Source organism: Littorina saxatilis, linkage group LG7 (genome assembly GCF_037325665.1).
Source record: "Littorina saxatilis isolate snail1 linkage group LG7, US_GU_Lsax_2.0, whole genome shotgun sequence".
NCBI classification, from domain to species: domain Eukaryota; kingdom Metazoa; phylum Mollusca; class Gastropoda; order Littorinimorpha; family Littorinidae; genus Littorina; species Littorina saxatilis.
Window position 1 is genome coordinate 51,842,396 of NC_090251.1, and position 21,361 is coordinate 51,863,756.

General features: G+C 44.6%; 1 protein-coding gene across 13 annotated transcripts in view; it reads left to right on the plus strand.

Moving 5' to 3' along the window:
* Window positions 1-21,361, plus strand: part of LOC138971784 (twitchin-like) — a 307,593-nt gene that overhangs the window by 261,755 nt on the left and 24,477 nt on the right. For all 13 annotated transcript variants that reach the window (XM_070344585.1, XM_070344594.1, XM_070344586.1 and 10 more), the window contains 19 exons: window positions 1-182; window positions 1,414-1,525; window positions 3,109-3,281; window positions 4,518-4,706; window positions 5,205-5,294; window positions 6,021-6,193; window positions 6,532-6,661; window positions 7,592-7,894; window positions 8,234-8,345; window positions 9,611-9,783; window positions 10,433-10,626; window positions 10,976-11,066; window positions 14,493-14,658; window positions 15,473-15,630; window positions 16,248-16,313; window positions 17,991-18,084; window positions 18,647-18,850; window positions 19,900-20,041; window positions 21,004-21,203. The exon at window positions 1-182 is cut by the window's left edge and continues 16 nt beyond it. In XM_070344585.1, coding sequence (XP_070200686.1) covers window positions 1-182; window positions 1,414-1,525; window positions 3,109-3,281; window positions 4,518-4,706; window positions 5,205-5,294; window positions 6,021-6,193; window positions 6,532-6,661; window positions 7,592-7,894; window positions 8,234-8,345; window positions 9,611-9,783; window positions 10,433-10,626; window positions 10,976-11,066; window positions 14,493-14,658; window positions 15,473-15,630; window positions 16,248-16,313; window positions 17,991-18,084; window positions 18,647-18,850; window positions 19,900-20,041; window positions 21,004-21,203 — 2,952 coding nt within the window. The remainder of the gene's footprint in view (window positions 183-1,413; window positions 1,526-3,108; window positions 3,282-4,517; window positions 4,707-5,204; window positions 5,295-6,020; window positions 6,194-6,531; window positions 6,662-7,591; window positions 7,895-8,233; window positions 8,346-9,610; window positions 9,784-10,432; window positions 10,627-10,975; window positions 11,067-14,492; window positions 14,659-15,472; window positions 15,631-16,247; window positions 16,314-17,990; window positions 18,085-18,646; window positions 18,851-19,899; window positions 20,042-21,003; window positions 21,204-21,361) is intronic.

Below are 21,361 nucleotides of genomic sequence, written 5' to 3' on the forward strand. Positions count from 1 at the left end.
GAAGGAGAAGGGTATGTCCATGTGGACCAAGGCCAACGACTTCAACGTCACCGACAACAACTTCACCGTTAGCAACCTGGCCGAGAACTCTGAATACGAGTTCCGCATCATCGCCTGCAACGCCGCTGGTAACGGCGAGCCCAGTCTGCCCTGCGCTCCCATCAAAATCAAGGAGAAGATCGGTACGAGATTGCCATTTTTGTCTTCCTGTTGTGTGACATTATCTTGGAAGCTATGGTTGTTTTATCAAGATGTTGGTCCTGTTTTGTGCGTGTGTGTTTGTGTGCGTGTGTGTGTGTGTGTGTGTGTGTGTGTGTGTGTGTGTGTGTGTGTGTGTGTGGTGTGTGTGTGTTTGTGTGCGTGTGGGGGGGGGGGGGTTTACAGTTTTACTTCGTTTTTGATATCTGTCATGCTGTTTTGCTTTCTAGATTTGTTTATTTGCTTCCTTTTCTCAATACATATACGTTTTATTTTCGAGGGTCAAGGCAAAAGAGTGATAGGGATTCTGAGTTGTGGGGAATTAGTTACTGAGTTAATAACAAAATGGGGGACTTAACTTACTTAGGCTGCAACACAGAGAATTACTTGTTTTCAAAGGAAGCTGCTATTTTTTGTTTTCCAATCTATTTCTGCTATAGATTGCTCTTCTTCTCTCTGACATCTTTATAGTTGTAGATTGGTTTTGTTTGTTTGTTGTTGTTGTTGGTGTTGGTGTTGTTGTTGTTGTTGTTGGTGTTGTTGGTGTTGGTGTTGTTGTCAAGATAGTTACAGTGGTACCAGCAATGTGAGGCCACCTCCCAAGAGAGGATTACTTCTCTTGACTCTCTGTCTGTTAATCATGACCAAACTATACCTGTCGTTAAAAGACCGGCACGGTTGGCCTAGTGGTAAGGCGTCCGCCCCGTGATCGGGAGGTCGTGGGTTCGAACCCCAGCCGGGTCATACCTAAGACTTTAAAATTGGCAATCTAGTGGCTGCTCCGCCTGGCGTCTGGCATTATGGGGTTAGTGCTAGGACTGGTTGGTCCGGTGTCAGAATAATGTGACTGGGTGAGACATGAAGCCTGTACTGCGACTTCTGTCTTGTGTGTGGCGCACGTTAAATGTCAAAGCAGCACCGCCCTGATATGGCCCTTCGTGGTCGGCTGGGCGTTAAGCAAACAAACAAACAAACAAACAAACCTGTCGTTAAAGGCAATGTACAAAATAGAGACACTTTTGGCTGGTCCCTATGGTGACCTTTGATCGCAGGTACCACTGTACTGATTGACCATGTTGTGAAGAGACCAATAATGCTTGCTATTTGTATGATCCACAGAAGGCCATGCTCCCGACTTCATCAAGAAGCTGCGCAACTCTTTTCTTGGCCATTTTGCAAATAAACTAAATGACTTTTTATTTTCCTCATTCACAGAGGGCCATGCCCCCGACTTCATCAAGAAGCTGCGCAACGAGAAGGGAGCTCTGGGCGGAGCTGTTGCCTTCAGTGTGGAGTATGACGGCAAGCCCAGGCCGGAAGTTCTCTGGTCAGTGTTCGCCTCTACTCTTTGCAGTTGAACCCCTTTTAAGACATACCCTATGCACACACATGCACGCACGCACGCACGCACGCACGCATATACACACACACACGCACACACACACACACACACACACACACACACACACACACACACACACACACACACACACACACACACATTAAGACTTTTTACCATTGCAGCCGTGGCACTTTCCATGCATCAAAGTAGCTAATGACCATTAATCATTGTATTAATGAGTTTGCGTACAAACATAGATTTATATCCCGTCAAACTTATAAAGGAGCCTGTATGTGCTTGTTGAGTTAGTTACCACCCATTTACCCCCAAGAAAGAATAGATTTATGTTGATGCTGACATTTTTACCCACAAACTTGCTCTATTTTATGTGAAGACAATTTTTAATTTTGACCTAACTCTTGAGCTGAGTCTTGAGATTTCCTCTGAATAATAAGGATACGATAAGGATAAGGATAAGATTTATATAGTCCTGTCAGGATAACATCATAGATATTCAGGTTGTTTTTTTGGGGGGGAAAGCGAGCTGCCATACAATACGGCAATACGGCTCTATCCAATTTATTTAATGAATAGATAATGTACTGAAATATTCAAAACAAAGCTTTGTAGGGATAAGGATACGCTTTATATAGTCCTGTGAGGTTACCCTCATGGACATTCGTGTTGCTTTCTCTCTGGGGAAGGCGAGCTGCCATATTACAGTACGACGCTACCCAATTGTTTTGGGTATGAATATTACCGTAATTTCCGGGTCATAAGGCGCGACTTTTTTCCTCGAGTTCGACCCCTGCGTCTTGTATAACGAAGCGCCTAATCCGTGTATGAAATACGACAAAAATCAAAGAGACCGCTTGAGTACCAGTCAAACAACTTGTGATAATGCATGTTTCAGCTACTAGGTACTGCCCTGCCTTTGATCTGGCCGCACACACAGATTTCCACTCTGTTAAACTCGGTCACTGACCGGTCACTGACCCAGTGCAGGAAGTGTTTCCTCTCTCAGATATGACAGGGGAACCACCTCTCATGGCAAAAACTGGGTCATTGACCCCTGGGAAGAAGGTCCTGTCTATAAACAAGGCCACCCAGCTATCACAATGCCTTTGATCTGGCCGCACACACAGAGCACACATATTTTCACTCAGTTAAAGTCGGTCACTGACCGGTCACTGACCCCGGTGCAGGAAGTGTTTCCTCTCTCAGATATGACAGGGGAACCACCTCTCATGGCAAAAACTGGGTCATTTTGGTGCGCCTTATCGACCCCCTGCGTCCAATGGGTGACTGGATTACAATCTTTTTTTTAAAAGAAGGGGGTGCGTTTTGTATAACGAAGCGCCTTGTCACCCGAAAAGTACGGTAATATACTGAAGAAATGATCAAAGATTTATATAGTCCTGTGAGGTTACCCTCATGGACATTCGTGTTGCTTTCTCTCTGGGAAAAGCGCAATGCCATACAGTACGGCGCTACCCATTTATTTTATTTTTATTTTATAAGAATATTAATGTGCTGAAATGATGAAATCAACACTTTGTTGGACACAGGTTTAAGAACGGCATAGAAGTGGGCAGCGCTGGACGCACTCGCATCAAGCATGACGGCGACATGTGCACGCTGTACATCGATGAGCTGTATGAGAAGGATGCAGGTGAAATTACCTGCGAGCTCGTCAGTCCTTTCGGCCGTGAAACCTGCAAGGCCAAGCTGGATGTGCAAGGTAGGTGTTGGTGCTGCTAGAACGCATGTAGGACTGAACACACTTTTTATTACTCTGTGTTCCCTAAATCCAAAAAACAAAGAGACTGCCAACGTTCCAAAATTCAGAATAAAAAAACAAGAAAGGTAGGTTGTTGTTGTGCACTTAAAAGACCGTTGGGTCGATATATTTGTGAATGTATTGTTTTGTCAATAACAAACGTTCCAACAACCTACCTTTCTTGTTTTTTGTTATTCTGTGTGTTCCCTAGCCTTTCTGGAGATGCATGGCCTAAGGTCAAACGTGAGATTTTGTTTTCATTTAAATGTACGATTTTCCAATCAGAAAAAAGTCATGTAATCCATGTTGGAGTTCAGTGGGTTATGGAAACATGAAAATACCAAGCATACATCCCGAAAATTGGCATATGGCTGCCTAGATGGCGGGGTAAAAACGGCCATACACGTGAAAATCCATTCGTGCAAAAAACAAAGGGTTTACATGGGAGTTTAAGCCCATGAACGCAAACAAAGATGACAAAGGAGCCGTTAGACCTGTGGTTTTTTTTCGTCCGGCGTGATGTGCAGTGCCCATGGATGCAGGAGAAGAACAAGAAGAACAAGAAGTTATTCCGCCATATAGCATAACAGCCAATGCTATTTGTCCTGGTGTGGATAACAATCATACACCCATACACTCCTTACATATACGATAGAATAATATGAAAGAAATTCCAAAAGACTAACAACAAGTAAAAGTCATCACCGAAGTCAGGTAACTTCAACGTTTTCATCATCATGTCTTTTTAATAGTTGAACAAAGTATAGCTTCTGTGTTTTCATTGACTGTGTCCATTCATCCCTCCGACCTTGTGTACCCGCTTAGACCCACTTCACCTACCGGCACGGTTGGCCTAGTGGTAAGGCGTCCGCCCCGTGATCGGGAGGTCGTAGGTTCGAATCCCGGCCGGGTCATACCTAAGACTTTAAAATTGGCAATCTAGTGGCTGCTCCGCCTGGCGTCGGGCATTATGGGGTTAGTGCTAGGACTGGTTGGTCCGGTGTCAGAATAATGTGACTGGGTGAGACATGAAGCCTGTGCTGCGACTTCTGTCTTGTGTGTGGCGCACGTTATATGTCAAAGCAGCACCGCCCTGATATGGCCCTTCGTGGTCGGCTGGGCGTTAAGCAAACAAACAAACAAACAAACCCACTTCACCTGTGTTTCACACGTGTTTCTGTCCCCCCTTGACCGCAGTGCCTCCCAAGCTGGAGAAGGACATCCGCGACCAGGCCGTGGAGAAGGGCGACCAGTTCAAGCTGAAGATCCCCTTCAGTGGCACAGGGCCTCTCGCGTTCAAGCTCAAGCGCGACGGCAAGGAACTCAAGGAGGGGGAACACATCAAGATTTCGCCTTTCGACGACTACGTCACACTCACAATCAAAGGTGGGAGGGCTTTTAAGTTCTTTATTAACTCTTCGTCTCAATGACGGGATGCGGGTAATGGAACCTGAATGTGATGCATATAAAATAAGGACAATCAAAGGTTAGAGGGCTTTTGTACTTTATATGCCGAGAATTGGCTCTTCATCTCAAGGAAGGGATGCGGGAAATGGAAGCTGAATGTCAAATAAGGACTTCCCCCTTTTCTGGGATGATCCCTTTTGGTGAGAGAGACGTTTAAGAGTTTTATTTGCAAAGAATGAGCTCTTCATTTTCAATGAAGGGATGTAGGGGTTGCAATTTCACATAATTAAGTGGGAATTGGATGGAATCAATCTCCAATGAAATCATTGACCAACCAATAGTTAGTGTAACAAACAATTTTCATCAAGAACGAAATAGATACTGAACTTGGAAAAAGGCTTCAACTCATTAAAATCACGTCTTTTGTTTTGAGAAGGATTACATTTTCTAATGGATCTCGCTTTATCTGTTTCTTAGACTGTGACCTGGACGACAGCGGCAAGTACGAACTGGAGATCTGCAATGAGAGTGGATCCTGTACTGCTGCCTTCGGCCTGAAAGTCAAGAGTAAGTTCACAGCATACGCTTTGAGGCTTTTGATCACTTTGCTTTGTTGTCAAATGCTGTAGCGTTTGGAAGCTGAATGTGCTGCTTAGGAAATAAGGACTTCTCTCCCAATTACTGTGATGATTAATTAATTACTTTTGTTGATTCAAGACATGGATAGGTTTGAAGGACATAGCTTTACCCTGGTTGTCAAATGGTGAAGTTCATCGAAGCTAAAGTTGGCTGCACGTCAGAATAAGGAATTCTCCCCTCACTTGGGTTTTCCCTTTGCGTGACACACGTCAAGAGTAAATGTATTGCCTTGGTTGTCAAATTCTACAGTTGATGGAAGCTAACATTTGCCGCAAATGCAACATTAGGACTATAACTCCCCCCACACACACACACTCTTAAACACACACACACTCTCAAACACACACACTCTCAAACACACTCTCTCTTTCACTCTACCTCTCATACAAGCATACAGACACACACATTGATGCACACTCGACCCCTCTACACACACATATGCTCACAAACAAACACACACACACACACACACACACACACACACACACTCGCGCGCACGCACGCACGCACGCACGCACACACACACACACACACACACACACACATAGACACACACACACACACACACATGTACACACACACACACACACACACACACACACACACACACACACACACACACACACTTATTCTTCCTTGCCTTTTTCTCCTCAGGCCCTCCCGGTCCCCCTACCGGACCGCTGAACGTGTCGGACATCACCAAGAGCGCGTGCAAGTTGTCATGGAAACCACCCAAGGTGGACGGCGGGTCTCGCCTCAAGGGTTACCAGGTCGAGCGCCAGGAGGTGGGCAAGCCCTACTGGGTCACTGTGGCTTCCTGCTGCAAGGTAAGGGTTAATTGGCTCATTAAACAATCCTCCTGGGGTGGTATGCATGAGAAAATGCCCAGCTAGATGAAAACGAAAAGTTGGGTCAGACTGGCTACAATTGAGATTTGTTTAAGATTTTACTTTTTTTAGGTCCCTACCATTTGGGCATTTTCTCGTGCCTACCCCCCTTGAGTCTGTAGATAAGAGTTGGCTAATAAGGAATTCAAGTGCCCGGGCAAAATGTTGTACTCACCGGAGTAATGAGTGAGTCATACGAATCGGCGCTTACTTCCTTTTGTTTATGAGATCTTTTTTCATGTTGACTTCATTAATCATTGGACTGATGCCTTGAACAGGACACGAATATCGATATCCAAGGGCTGTATGACAACCACCAGTACAAATTCCGTGTGGCTGGGGTTAATGAGAACGGTTTCGGAGACTTCCTGGAAATGGACAGCCACATCACTGCCAAGATGCCGTTTGGTAAGTTCGCATTGGGAATGCACTGTACGCTCTTGCTTTTATGTTGTGTGACTATGAAACGTGTTCTTGCACTTGCACCTGAAGCGTGCTTTGAAAAACAAAACATGAAGTCTTTATGTAATGTATTTGTGAAACAGTGTAAAGTAAGGCAAGAAAGAAATGTTGAATGACATAGTTCTGCTAGTGTGCTGTCTGTTCAGCGACTATGACCTAGCACGTGCATTTGTACCAGCTGAACACATTGTTGGAAAAAAAAGAGACATGACAGTTTGCAGATGAAATGTATTTGTGAGATGTAAGGAAAGCTTAGAATTTTTTTGGAATGGCACATTTGTGATTGCATGTTTCGTTTTCGGGCACTGAACAGAGTGGGGGGAAGGACAGGAAAGACCCGGAGATAACACATGCTACAGACCAACTCAGTCTTATAATAATGTTGTCTTACATTTGCTGTGTGTGTGTCTATTTGTGTCTGTGTTATGTGTTTAAGCATGCATGAGCTGCAAATGATAGATCTGCAAGAGAACTCAAGTCTTCTGTCCTTCATTACACATCAAAATACGCTTGGATAACACAGCGGTACCTGTGATTTCCAGGCCCCTCAGATGAGAGGATATCTCAAAATAAAGGACACCTTCCACTGTCGCATTGTCCGTAGTCTTGAGCAAAATAAACCTGTTATAAAAGGCCACCTGCAATGTGGGGACACTGTTGAATGTCATTCCATAACATGTACCACTGTATTACGCAAAATAACTCTTTCACCCAACGCTCCTCACTCTAACCCCATCTTCTCCTCCTATCTAGACGCTCCAGACAGTCCAGGCATATGCCAGTGACACTTTCGGATGTCCTTTCATCGCAGGTACCACTATATTAAGCAAAATAACTCGTTTTTCACTCAAACACAATCTTCTTCCACCTATCCAGACGCGCCAGACATGCCAGGCATGCCCGAGGTGGCAGAGGTGGGCGGAGACTTTGTCTCTCTCACCTGGGACAAGCCCAAGACTGACGGTGGTGGCCGCATCACGGGGTACTGGGTGGAGAAACGAGAGCACGGCACAGACAACTGGTCCAAGGTCAACCTGCAGCCCTGCATCACCAACATGATCAACATCCCCAACCTCATCGAGGATCGCCGGTACGAGTTCCGCGTCTTTGCAGAGAACGAGTCGGGCATGAGCAAGCCGTCCATGGCGTCCAACAGCGTCAAGATCAAGGATCCTAATGGTGAGCTGAGATGTGTGGTATTCCCTGTAACTGATGATGTTCTTTATTATGGGCTAGTCTCAACTATGAATATGAGCTAGACTGTTTGTCATTGTTTGCGATGGTCGTTCGCAGTAAGGCTAGAGCGAGTGATTTTGACATGGGTAACATTTGATGGATAGTTCCTATGGTTGTTTAAGCGTCATAGTAAACCTTCACATAAGGTAAGGACTTGGTGTAGTTGCCATTTAGTATACGTTATAATCATTGGAAGGATTGAAAATGCATGTCACCAAATGGTACCCAGGTCTGGAGAATAACCAATATGCTTGTTGACCGGCATGTTGTTTATGTGTACAGCTGCCGTGGTGCCCGAGTTCACCAGTGGACTGAGGAAGGTGCAGGCAGTACAGGGCAAGTCCGCTCGCTTCGAGTGTGTGGTCAGCGGTCAGCCCAAACCGGACATCCAGTGGTCAGTCTTTTGTGTTTGTAGTGTGTGTGTTACGGTACTCAAGGAAGAGAGAGAAAGAGTCAGAGGGGGGTTGGTTGGTTGGTTGAGAGAGAGACGAGGAGTTGGTTTTAGGATCACACGATGACATGGGGTGAGGACAGTTCTGAAGTGTGTGTGTGTGTGTGTGTGTGTGTGTGTGTGTGTGTGTGTATGTATGTGTGTGTGTGTGTGTGTGTGTGAGTGTGTGTGTACTCCCGTTTCCACAGGTTTGGTTGCCTAAATCACCATAAGGCAACCATCCACACGTGGATGGCAACCTAAACTCTGGATGGCAACCTAATTGTGTGGATGGTCGCTTCATTTAACACCGTTAAATTGACTTTTTTGACGGAAAGAATGTCATAACAATGTTCAAAATGACATTCTTTCCGTCCTCTATAGGCGACGAAATAGGTCAAATTTTGTGCATTTTTTAGTGCAAAATTCTTCGATGCCGGAGCGAGTACTGCACCCAGTGCTGTTGTAGTGCAAGTGCACTAGAAAGGCACTGCACCCAGTGCCGCCTCTTAGGTAACCATCCACACTTTAGGTGTCTGTGTGTCTGTGTGGTTGAGTTTTGAGTTGGTGTTGTCCCACAGAAAGAACTATGGTTTATTTTGTGTCTTTTCATGCAAAGTGTGGAGTGGTTCATAATTCTCCATTCAAAACACCTAGTGTGCGTGCATGCGCATTTTTGTGTATAAGACAGACAGACAGACAGAGGGGAGGGGAAGACAATGAGAAAGAAATAGGTACAGATCTTTGTTCCTCCATAGAATACATGTTTGTTTCTTGACAGTACAACCGTCACTGTATGAGTGCTCCTTTATCTACATGATTAACCGGCATGTTTGGCCTAGTGGTAAGGCGTCCGCCCCGTGATCGGGAGGTCGTGGGTTCGAACCCCGCCCGGGTCATACCTAAGACTTTAAAATTGGCAATCTAGTGGCTGCTCCGCCTGGCGTCTGGCATTATGGGGTTAGTGCTAGGACTGGTTGGTCCGGTGTCAGAATAATGTGACTGGGTGAGACATGAAGCCTGTGCTGCGACTTCTGTCTTGTGTGTGGCGCACGTTATATGTCAAAGCAGCACCGCCTTGATATGGCCCTTCGTGGTCGGCTGGGCGTTAAGCAAACAAACAAACAAACACACAAACAAACAAAATCTACATGATTTCAGACACAAATGTTTTGATTATGCACTCAACAAAGTGGCTAGTATTTTCACCACCTTTATTTCTACACCAGGCTCAAGGGTTCCCGTGAGCTGACAGACAGCAACAAGTTCGAGATCTTCTCGGAGGGCGACACCCAGGTTCTCGTCGTCCACGACGTCTACGGAGAGGACGCCGATGAGTACGTCTGCCGCGCCAGCAACAAGGGAGGAAACCGCACCAGCCGCGCTGACCTTGAGATCAGCTGTAAGTAAAGAGGTTGAAAATTTCAGACTCACATGATTATCACCAGACCGTTGGCTGTACGTTTGCCGCGCTAGCAACACGGTTGGAAGCCTGACCAGTCGCGCAGTCCTAGAAATCAGTTGTAAGTGTAACCGAGTGCCCGCAACACAGCAATCACCTTTGGAGGCAAAGCCATTCAAACATGATTGAGATGATAGAGCTCATTCCTTAGCCTACACAAACTGCTATGGGTACGCAAGGGTTCCCCAGAGCACTCAAGGAGAGAGCAGCAGCCGGACCCTATCACGAACAGACTCTACATGCATGCATGCATAGACATACACAGGCTATTCAAAAACAAACAAAAACAAAAAACAAACAAAAACACTGATACTGTTCTGTGTTCGAGAAGAAAGAATGTCTATACTTTTAATCACGTACAGTCCTTGTTCTTGCGGTTCCTCCGTCAAATGTTGTTCTTTGCCTTATTTTTGCCTTTTTAACCACTTAAAAAGTGACAGGGCAGAAAATCAAGCCACCAAACGAACGAGCATCCCAAGCTAGTAAAAGACACCTTTTTGTTACATTAAAAAAAAGAGAAAAAAAATCTAATCTCATTTAAAGTTTGAGCGTCTTAATTTGTTCTGACCCTCCGTTCTCTCTCCCACAGCTCCCCCCAAGATCAACGTGCCGCCACGTTTCCGTGACGTGTGCACATTCGAGAAGGGCGAGAACGTGGTGCTGAAGATTCCCTTCACCGGCCACCCCAAGCCCACCGTCAAATGGATCCGCGACGGGGAGGAGCTGAGGGGATCTCGCTTCCACACCGAGGTCACCGACCGCCATGCCATCCTCACCATCAAGGTCAGGATCTGGGGTCAAGGACCCTGTGTCATTGCCCCAGGGTCAAGGTCCCAGGGTCAAGGTCTCAGGGTCAAGGTCCCTATACAGTGGAACTCCCTTTTTAAGACCTCCAACAATCTATACCAAAAACATTGGTCTTAAATACGAGGGAGTCTCAAAATGGGAGTAAATTTACAGAGGTTATGAATGAAACATCCTCACCATCAAGGTCAGAATCAGGGGTCATGGTTTCAGGGTCAAGGATCAGTTAAACAATGAGTTTATATCAACAAAACTTGATGTCTGTATGTTCTAATTTCTAATGTGTATGATGTTTAAGATGGTGTGGGTTTTTTCTGTTGCTAACCAGGATGCCTCCAAGGCAGATGACGGCCCCCTCCGCCTCCAGCTGGAGAACAACCTGGGCAGTGACTCCGCCGTCCTCAAGATTCAGATCAACGGTGAGTGAGGTGTCGTCGCACTATGCTGTCATTGGAGGGATTCTTCCGGTATATGCCGAAAATCCGGATTCGATTATGGCCTCTTTTTTACATTTAGTCAAGTTTTGACTAAATGTTTTAACGTAGAGGGGGGAATCGAGACGAGGGTCGTGGTGTATGTGTGTGTGTGTGTCTGTCTGTGTGTGTGTGTAGAGCGATTCAGACTAAACTACTGGACCGATCTTTATGAAATTTGACATGAGAGTTCCTGGGTATGATATCCTCAGACGTTTTTTTTTCATTTTTTTGATAAATGTCTTTGATGACGTCATATCCGGCTTTTCGTGAAAGTTGAGGCGGCACTGTCACGCTCTCATTTTTCAACCAAATTGGTTGAAATTTTGGTCAAGTAATCTCCGACGAAGCCCGGACTTCGGTATTGCATTTCAGCTTGGTGGCTTAAAAATTAATTAATGACTTTGGTCATTAAAAATCTGAAAATTGTAAAAAAATTATTTTTTTATAAAACGATCCAAATTTACGTTCATCTTATTCTCCATCATTTTCTGATTCCAAAAACATATACATATGTTATATTTGGATTAAAAACAAGCTCTGAAAATTAAAAATATAAAAATTATGATCAAAATTAAATTTTCGAAATCAATTTAAAAACACTTTCATCTTATTCCTTGTCGGTTCCTGATTCCAAAAACATACAGATATGATATGTTTGGATTGAAAACACGCTCAGAAAGTTAAAACGAAGAGAGGTACAGAAAAGCGTGCTATCCTTCTCAGCGCAACTACTACCCCGCTCTTCTTGTCAATTTCACTGCCTTTGCCATGAGCGATGGACTGACGATGCTACGAGTATACGGTCTTGCTGCGTTGCATTGCGTTCAGTTTCATTCTGTGAGTTCGACAGCTACTTGACTAAATGTTGTATTTTCGCCTTACGGGACTTGTTTTCTTGGGTTTTTTTGGGTTTTTTTTCTCAGGATTCATGACATTTAATTGTCAGTCCTACCCATGTGTTGTGCACTTTGTCGGGGGCCATGGCTGAGGTGCACGAACCAAAAATGGGTGCCACCCAAACGGTAGAGAACAAACTGCGGGCTCTGATTCGTTGAAATCACAACAAATCTCAGTTTCAACCAATCCAACACTGCCGGTGGCTCCCGTTTGGGTGGTAACTTTCTCGTACACCTCGGTCCTTATAGCTCAGTCAGTGGAGCACTAGACTTGTCATCCTAGAGTCAACGGTCCTCGGTCCTTATAGCTCAGTCAGTGGAGCACTGGACTTGTCATCCTAGAGTCAACGGCACCTCGGTCCTTATAGCTCAGTCAGTGGAGCACTAGACTTGTCATCCTAGAGTCAACGGCACCTCGGTCCTTATAGCTCAATCAGTGGAGCACTAGACTTGTCATCCTAGAGTCAACGGTCCTTATAGCTCAGTCAGTGGAGCACTAGCTAGACTTGTCATCCTAGAGTCAACGGTCCTTATAGCTCAGTCAGTGGAGCACTAGACTTGTCATCCTAGAGTCAACGGTCCTTATAGCTCAGTCAGTGGAGCACTAGACTTGTCATCCTAGAGTCAACGGTCCTTATAGCTCAGTCAGTGGAGCACTAGCTAGACTTGTCATCCTAGAGTCAACGGTCCTTATAGCTCAGTCAGTGGAGCACTAGACTTGTCATCCTAGAGTCAACGGTCCTTATAGCTCAGTCAGTGGAACACTAGACTTGTCATCCTAGAGTCAACGGTCCTTATAGCTCAGTCAGTGGAGCACTAGACTTGTCATCCTAGAGTCAACGGTCCTTATAGCTCAGTCAGTGGAACACTAGACTTGTCATCCTAGAGTCAACGGTCCTTATAGCTCAGTCAGTGGAGCACTAGACTTGTCATCCTAGAGTCAACGGTCCTTATAGCTCAGTCAGTGGAGCACTAGACTTGTCATCCTAGAGTCAACGGTCCTTATAGCTCGGTCAGTGGAGCACTAGACTTGTCATCCTAGAGTCAACGGTCCTTATAGCTCAGTCAGTCGAGCACTAGACTTGTCATCCTAGAGTCAACGGTCCTTATAGCTCAGTCAGTGGAGCACTAGACTTGTCATCCTAGAGTCAACGGTCCTTATAGCTCAGTCAGTGGAGCACTAGCTAGACTTGTCATCCTAGAGTCAACGGTCCTTATAGCTCAGTCAGTGGAGCACTAGACTTGTCATCCTAGAGTCAACGGTCCTTATAGCTCAGTCAGTGGAGCACTAGACTTGTCATCCTAGAGTCAACGGTCCTTATAGCTCAGTCAGTGGAGCACGTGACTTGTCATCCTAGAGTCAACGGTCCTTATAGCTCAGTCAGTGGAGCACTAGACTTGTCATCCTAGAGTCAACGGTCCTTATAGCTCAGTCAGTGGAGCACTAGACTTGTCATCCTGGAGTCAACGGTCCTTATAGCTCAGTCAGTGGAGCACTAGACTTGTCATCCTGGAGTCAACGGTCCTTATAGCTCAGTCAGTGGAGCACTAGACTTGTCATCCTGGAGTCAACGGTCCTTATAGCTCAGTCAGTGGAGCACTAGACTTGTCATCCTGGAGTCAACGGTCCTTATAGCTCAGTCAGTGGAGCACTAGACTTTTCATCCTAGAGTCAACGGTCCTTATAGCTCAGTCAGTGGAGCACTAGACTTGTCATCCTGGAGTCAACGGTCCTTATAGCTCAGTCAGTCGAGCACTAGACTTGTCATCCTAGAGTCAACGGTCCTTATAGCTCAGTCAGTGGAGCACTAGCTAGACTTGTCATCCTAGAGTCAACGGTCCTTATAGCTCAGTCAGTGGAGCACTAGACTTGTCATCCTAGAGTCAACGGTCCTTATAGCTCAGTCAGTGGAGCACTAGACTTGTCATCCTAGAGTCAACGGTCCTCGGTCCTTATAGCTCAGTCAGTGGAGCACTAGACTTGTCATCCTAGAGTCAACGGCACCTCGGTCCTTATAGCTCAGTCAGTGGAGCACTAGACTTGTCATCCTAGAGTCAACGGTTCGAATTCAGGCAGATACGGACATTAGTAAACTTTATGTGCTGACTCAGAGACGGTATCCATGTTCCACCCCCGTGTCACCATAGTGGCATGTACAAGACCTCGGTCACTCTGCCATAAGTGGAGGTGGCTGATTACACCTAAACACGAACACACCTTGTAGCACGGCTCTTGTAGTAGCTAGCTTTCTACTGGGAGGAAGCGACCTGCATTTCCCAGCAAAGGGATACTAAATTAAATTAAATTAAATGCCATGGTAAATATGCAACATCCACTGGAGCAGAGCATAATTGGAAAGATGTTCAAGAAGAATCAACGAAGAAGAAGTAATGGGTGTGATTCTGTGCATTGTGTTATTTTTTATGGACGTTGGATGATGTTAACACACAATGTCTGCTTGTCTCCCTCCAGACCGCCCTGATCCTCCCAGGTTCCCCGTCATCGAGAACATCCGCGACGACTCTGTGGTGTTGTCATGGAAACCGCCACTCAACGACGGAGGAAGCTTCATCACCTCCTACGTTATTGAGAAACGAGAGGAGCCGTCCAAAAACTGGCTGCGTGTCGGTGCCACAAGGTGAGATGTTGCTCTTGAAAGTTTTAAGCTTCTTCTTCCTTTCATTTGCCTGTCTACGTTTTCAGCAACCTGGAAGTTTGTATCGGGTTACCAATATCTTGGTAGTTGCAGATCAAACAAAGGTCAAGAGAAAAAGAGTCACATTGGATTTCCCTTCTTTGAGCCATGTGACATCAGAGTCCAGAAAAAAAAACTCGTATTTAGACGGCTAAATGAGTCTTCAGCGGGACATTTTGTTAATATTAGAATTCTAACTTAACTGGATCAACACATGAATGTTTGAATTTTGACTTAAATATAAGTTATTTTACAGCATCACAGGGTTGCCTCCTAATACAAAAAAAGTACGGTGGAACCCCCCTTTTAAGACCTCTACAAATCTGAAAAAATCAGGTCTTCAAAAAGTATGGAGTCTTAAATTGAGGTACATTTTCGGAGACTCCAAAGAAACAAATATGACCCTCCACCACAAAATGAGTCGCATGTCACCTCGCGCGGTTCTGCGCTAGGCGTAATATAAGTCCGGGGAGTGTCTGGTAACAGTGTGAGGGTCACCTTAGTCACAGGCTTATAACTCAAACAGTTTTCGCTCTTTTGTAAAACGGTTTTCACCACTGGATAGAGCATAAAAAACTCTGTAGAAAAATGTAAGAATGTGAAAATCATGCAAAGGTGACATGCGACTGATTCCGTGGTGGCGCGTCACATTTGATCTGAAACAGTAAGGTGTTAAATAAGAGGAAGTCTTAAATTGGGGGGTTCTACTGTAACTTGACAACGTGTTATTAACAGCTTGCATGAATCTTGTCTCCAGGTTCGCCTTCCACAACGTCACAGGATTATCTCCCAACAAGGAGTATCAGTTCCGCGTCATTGCGGAGAACTTCTACGGCCGTAGTGACCCGTGCGAGACGCCCGACACCATCAAGACAGAAGACCCAGACGCCATCAAAAAGAAGAAGCTCGGTGAAGGTACGCTTGAGAATTCTTTAGTCAATTATTTGGTATGTCAGGGGTGTGACTAGGATTTATTGTCTTCAGCAAATTCGCCGAAACGGCCTTGTATGTTTGGGTAGTTTTCTGACGTTGTCTGCAGTGTTTGGTGCCACCTTTCACTTCACAATGAAAAAGCTCAGCAATTCTGCGCAAATTTTGCTTTATTTATGTGATTTTAAATACAGTGGTAAGCTTACCTCCATTTTAGAACCTTCAAAAAACTGTAGACGTCTTAAAAGTCTTAAAGTCTTAAAAAGGAGGTAGTTTTAGCATGAAGGTAAGTTTTGAGTTTATGAACAGAAAATCGGAAAGATCAAGGTCTTAAAAAGATGGAAGTCTTAAATTGCGGGGTCTTAACATATTGGTTGTAGTGTGTAAGTTTCAGCTTTTGGCAAAAAGAAGAAAATCTTAAATTGGGGGATCTTAACAGATGTGTTCTCCTGAGGTTAGTTTCAGCCTTTTGCCGACTGCTGAAGCCAAACTATGACATACCTGTGTTTACTTTCGAAGAGGTTGTTTGAGCGTTTGCATCTTGTGTTCTATCCCTCATCCCTCACTAATGTTCAAACATTTATCTCTTTTTCTGTTTACAGACGAGTTTGGACGTAAGGTGCGCGGCAAGTACGATGGACCAAAGATCAACGACTATGACAAATTCTGTAAGTACTGGCTGTGCTACTGTGTGCGTGATAAACAGATGGCAGTCTTGCCCATGCAACAACCTCAAGTTGTTAAAGGCTGACATAGCTAGTCCTATTTAATTAGTTTAATTACTTCCAGGGCTTTTCCCATTGTTGCGGGGATGTATAAATTAAGCTTCCTGCAAAGTTTTAGGTTTGAAGTCCTTACCAATTACGAGAAATAATTAATTCTTTATTGCATTGTTTAGCAACAGTTCTCCAGGACTTTGGCTATTTTTAGACCGTTGACATTTCGTAAACCAAAGATGGCGTTTGAGACTGTTCTGTTTACATTCGACACCATCAACGCCACTTTGCAATACTGAAATAATTTTTTCTGTGTTCGAAAGCTACAGCCAATCGTTATTATATCCCCTTAGGTACAGTTTAAATTTATAACATTACTGGCACATGTAAACAATATGAATTAATTAATGAACGCTACGAGTATGGCAGCCTTTTAGGTCAAGGCTGTGTTCAAGTGGCAGCATATTATTACAGGTTTTTTGACTCACATGCGAAGCAAAGGTGAGTCTATGTACTCACCCGAGTCGTCCGTCCGTCCGTCCGTCCGTCCGTCCGGACGTCCGTCCGGACGTCCGGAAAACTTTAACGTTGGATATTTCTTGGACACTATTCAGTCTATCAGTACCAAATTTGGCAAGATGGTGTATGATGACAAGGCCCCAAAAAACATACATAGCATCTTGACCTTGCTTCAAGGTCAAGGTCGCAGGGGCCATAAATGTTGCCTAAAAAACAGCTATTTTTCACATTTTTCACATTTTCTCTGAAGTTTTTGAGATTCAATACCTCACCTATATATGATATATAGGGCAAAGTAAGCCCCATCTTTTGATACCAGTTTGGTTTACCTTGCTTCAAGGTCAAGGTCGCAAGGGTCCTTTAAAGTTGGATTGTATACATATTTTGAAGTGACCTTGACCCTGAACTATGGAAGATAACTGTTTCAAACTTAAAAATTATGTGGGGCACATGTTATGCTTTCATCATGAGACACATTTGGTCACATATGATCAAGGTCAAGGTCACTTTGACCCTTATGAAATGTGACCAAAATAAGGTAGTGAACCACTAAAAGTGACCATATCTCATGGTAGAAAGAGCCAATAAGCACCATTGTACTTCCTATGTCTTGAATTAACAGCTTTGTGTTGCATGACCTTGGATGACCTTGACCTTGGGTCAAGGTCACATGTGTTTTGGTAGGAAAAATGTGTAAAGCATGTGAGTCTTATGGGCTTTGCCCTTCTTGTTTACTTTGTGTAAATGCGGACACTGCTTTGTGTGACTGCGGACACTGTTGGTCACATGTTTGCGTGCTTTGATAGAGATAAGGCCGAAAAATACCACTGCCTGTGTTAAACATTCAGCAGTGGTTAGCTTTGAAATAGACTGATGAGAGCAAGTAAATAGAAAAATCCTGTGATTTTCCCTAAAAGAAAATTACATATCACTTGTTTTTGTATTGCGCTGTGCATTTATACCGAGTGTTTTTGCATAGTATGTAGAGATGGCTGCAAAAGTTTTTATTTTGCTATTAGATCAAATGAGAGACGACATTTTACCCTCTGTCATTTGAGAATACTGCTACTCCCAACCACTAAACCCATGATGGTCTGTGATTGATTTCAGTCGATGACATCTGGAAGAAGTTTGTCCCCCAGCCTGTTGAGGTCAAACAAGGCAGCGTGTATGACTACTACGACATTCTGGAAGAGTTGGGAAGGTAAGACTTTGAAAGATAATATATGTTTAATGTGTAGCTTAGCTTAGCGAACGAGAAGAAAAAGAAGAATGTGCAGCTTTTTTTTTTCTCGTTACATTTTTCTTGCAGATGTCATGAATACATGAAATAATGTCATTGTAATGCATGTTTAGGGGAATTAAACACTACTGATTGTGTTAGCTTAGTTAACTCATTGTCTCCCAGGTACGGATATATCCGTACCCACTCATATGGCTCTATCTGACCAGGTACGGATATATCCGATCAGACTGTTAGCTTCAGTCGCTTCCTGTTACGTCCATCTAACGCCTGCATTCCAGCATGTTGATACACAGTTTCTACACAGTCACTACAATTCTGAGTGACCAGTTGCAGCACTGCTGGTCTCGGCTAGAAAAAAACTGGTCAACATAGGTGGAATAGAAAGTGTTAAAGTACATCCGGTCTTGCCTACTTCTATCAAGGAGGCATGTCTGCATTATTTTATTCTGTTCACTATGCTTTCGCGAAGAACTTGTACTTGCACACACACCTAATCTTCATGACACTTTTCTGTGGTCAGCGGTGCATTCGGTGTTGTTCATCGGTGCATAGAGAAGGCGACAGGACGCACGTTCGTTGCCAAGTTCATCAACACACCGTACCCGTGCGACAAGCACACGGTGAAGAACGAGATCAACATCATGAACCACCTGCACCACCCCAAGCTCATCAACCTCCACGACGCCTTTGAGGACAAGCACGAGATGACGCTCATCCTCGAGTTGTGAGTACTGCTGTTGTGCTTTTTGTTTGTTTGTTTGTTTAACATATTTTCGGGACTATAAGGCACTTCGATGTAAAAGGCGCAGCCGTCATTTTTAAGGTCAAACATAAGAAAAATCCACACAATAGACGCTTCCGGTGTTTGTGACAGCAAGTATCTCAATTATTTTCCCTAGCTAACCATAATTCTCCCCGTTCTACATCGTCCTCCCCCACCCCAACATCAGCAGTGTAAAATGTTCTGCTGTTATCAAGAGTGCTCCAACCAAACAAGAAAGAACCTAAAGTATAAAGCAAAGACTCTCATCTCACCGGGAGAATGACAGAATCTGTCATTGCCTAAGGTTGGGAATTTGTCTTGACGAGATTAACCTGTACTTTTCAGCCTGTCTGGAGGCGATCTGTTTGACCTCACTGGGAGAATAATGATATTTACCTGCACTTTTCAGCCTGTCTGGAGGCGAGCTGTTTGACCTCACTGGGAGAATAATGATATTAACCTGTACTTTTCAGCCTGTCTGGAGGCGATCTGTTTGACCTCACTGGGAGAATAATGATATTAACCTGTACTTTTCAGCCTGTCTGGAGGCGACCTGTTTGACCTCACTGGGAGAATAATGATATTAACCTGTACTTTTCAGCCTGTCTGGGGGCGATCTGTTTGACCTCACTGGGAGAATAATGATATTAACCTGTACTTTTCAGCCTGTCTGGAGGCGATCTGTTTGACCTCACTGGGAGAATAATGATATTTACCTGCACTTTTCAGCCTGTCTGGAGGCGATCTGTTTGACCTCACTGGGAGAATAATGATATTTACCTGCACTTTTCAGCCTGTCTGGAGGCGATCTGTTTGACCTCACTGGGAGAATAATGATATTAACCTGTACTTTTCAGCCTGTCTGGAGGCGATCTGTTTGACCTCACTGGGAGAATAATGATATTTACCTGCACTTTTCAGCCTGTCTGGAGGCGAGCTGTTTGACCGCATTGCAGCGGATTGCCCAAGGTTGCCAATTTGTCTTGATGATATTTACCTGCACTTTTCAGCCTGTCTGGAGGCGAGCTGTTTGACCGCATCGCGGCGGAGGACTACAAGATGTCCGAGGCAGAGGTGATCAACTACATGAGGCAGGTGTGCGAGGGGCTCAAGCACATGCACGAGAACAGCATCGTGCACCTGGATATCAAGGTGAGTGGCAGAGGATGGACAGGTGGTCGGATGTTTGTGTCGGATGGGAGGATAGACCGGTATGTCTGGAACGAGAGAGGAGAGGATATTTGCGTAGGATGTGGGGATGGATGAAGGTGAAAAATAGACTGATAGGAGAATTAATGAATATATCAGGGGAGAGATGGAAATGTGTATAAACTGAGGGATAAATAGGCAGGTGGTTGGATGGGTAGGTGATGTAATGATGACTGAAAGGATGAGTTCCTGGGAGAGTGGTTTGAAAGGCATCTGAACAGGTAAAGGCATTAGAAGAGGAAAAGAGGTATGTTTGAAATGAGGCCGGGGGATGGGGAGCTTAACGTGTAGAAATAATGTAGCGAGAACATTGTGCCTACACACATACAGCTGAATATTGGGTCAAACATGAAAATGTTGTGTACTAGTGGATGCAGTGAAAGGATGAGCCACATGCCACATAATTATTGATAACAAGCAAGCGTCACCAGAGAATGGCTGTGTGTGTGTGTGTGTGTGTGCCTGCGGGAAATTGCGCTCGTTTCCTGTTTATTGAGGGCCCCAAAGGGGGGGTATCATCACGATCACGGGAAGGGAAATTTTAGCTTTCACGATCACAGTTACCTTGATTTTTGTTTTCACGATCACAAACACCTTGACGAATAGAGGATCGTAGAGTGATACAGCTGTGAAAAATGTACGTTGAAAATAAAATGCTTTGCAATAATGCCCATCACGATCACGAAAGCAAATGACAATCACGATCACGAGACTTGATTTTTTTTGTCATCACGGATCACGGGCAAAGTCCCATCACGATCACAGAAATGGAAATTTCGGCAATTACGGTCACAGAAAGGTTAAAAAACGCCAATCACGATCACGATTTTAAACCCTTTGGGGCCCTCTGTATTGTACAATGATCGTTCATAAATGTAATGCAAAACATTTTCTCTCCGACCCAGCCTGAGAACATCATGTGCGAGACAAACAAAGCCGCCAACGTGAAGATCATCGACTTTGGCCTAGCCACCAAGCTCAACCCTGACGAGATCGTCAAGGTTACCACGGCAACGGCGGAGTTTGCTGCCCCTGAGATCGTGGAGAGAGAGCCTGTGGGTTTCTATACCGACATGTGGGCCGTGGGGGTTCTGGCTTACGTGCTGTGAGTGTCTGCTTTTTTCTTTGTCTTTCTTTCTTTTTTTAATTCTTTTTCTTTCTTTTTTTAAGGTATCAAACAATTACCATCCTGAAGACGTCTGACGAAATATTGATGAAAACAAAATTTAAAAAACTGGTTCCTTTGTGTTTTCCTTTTGTTTT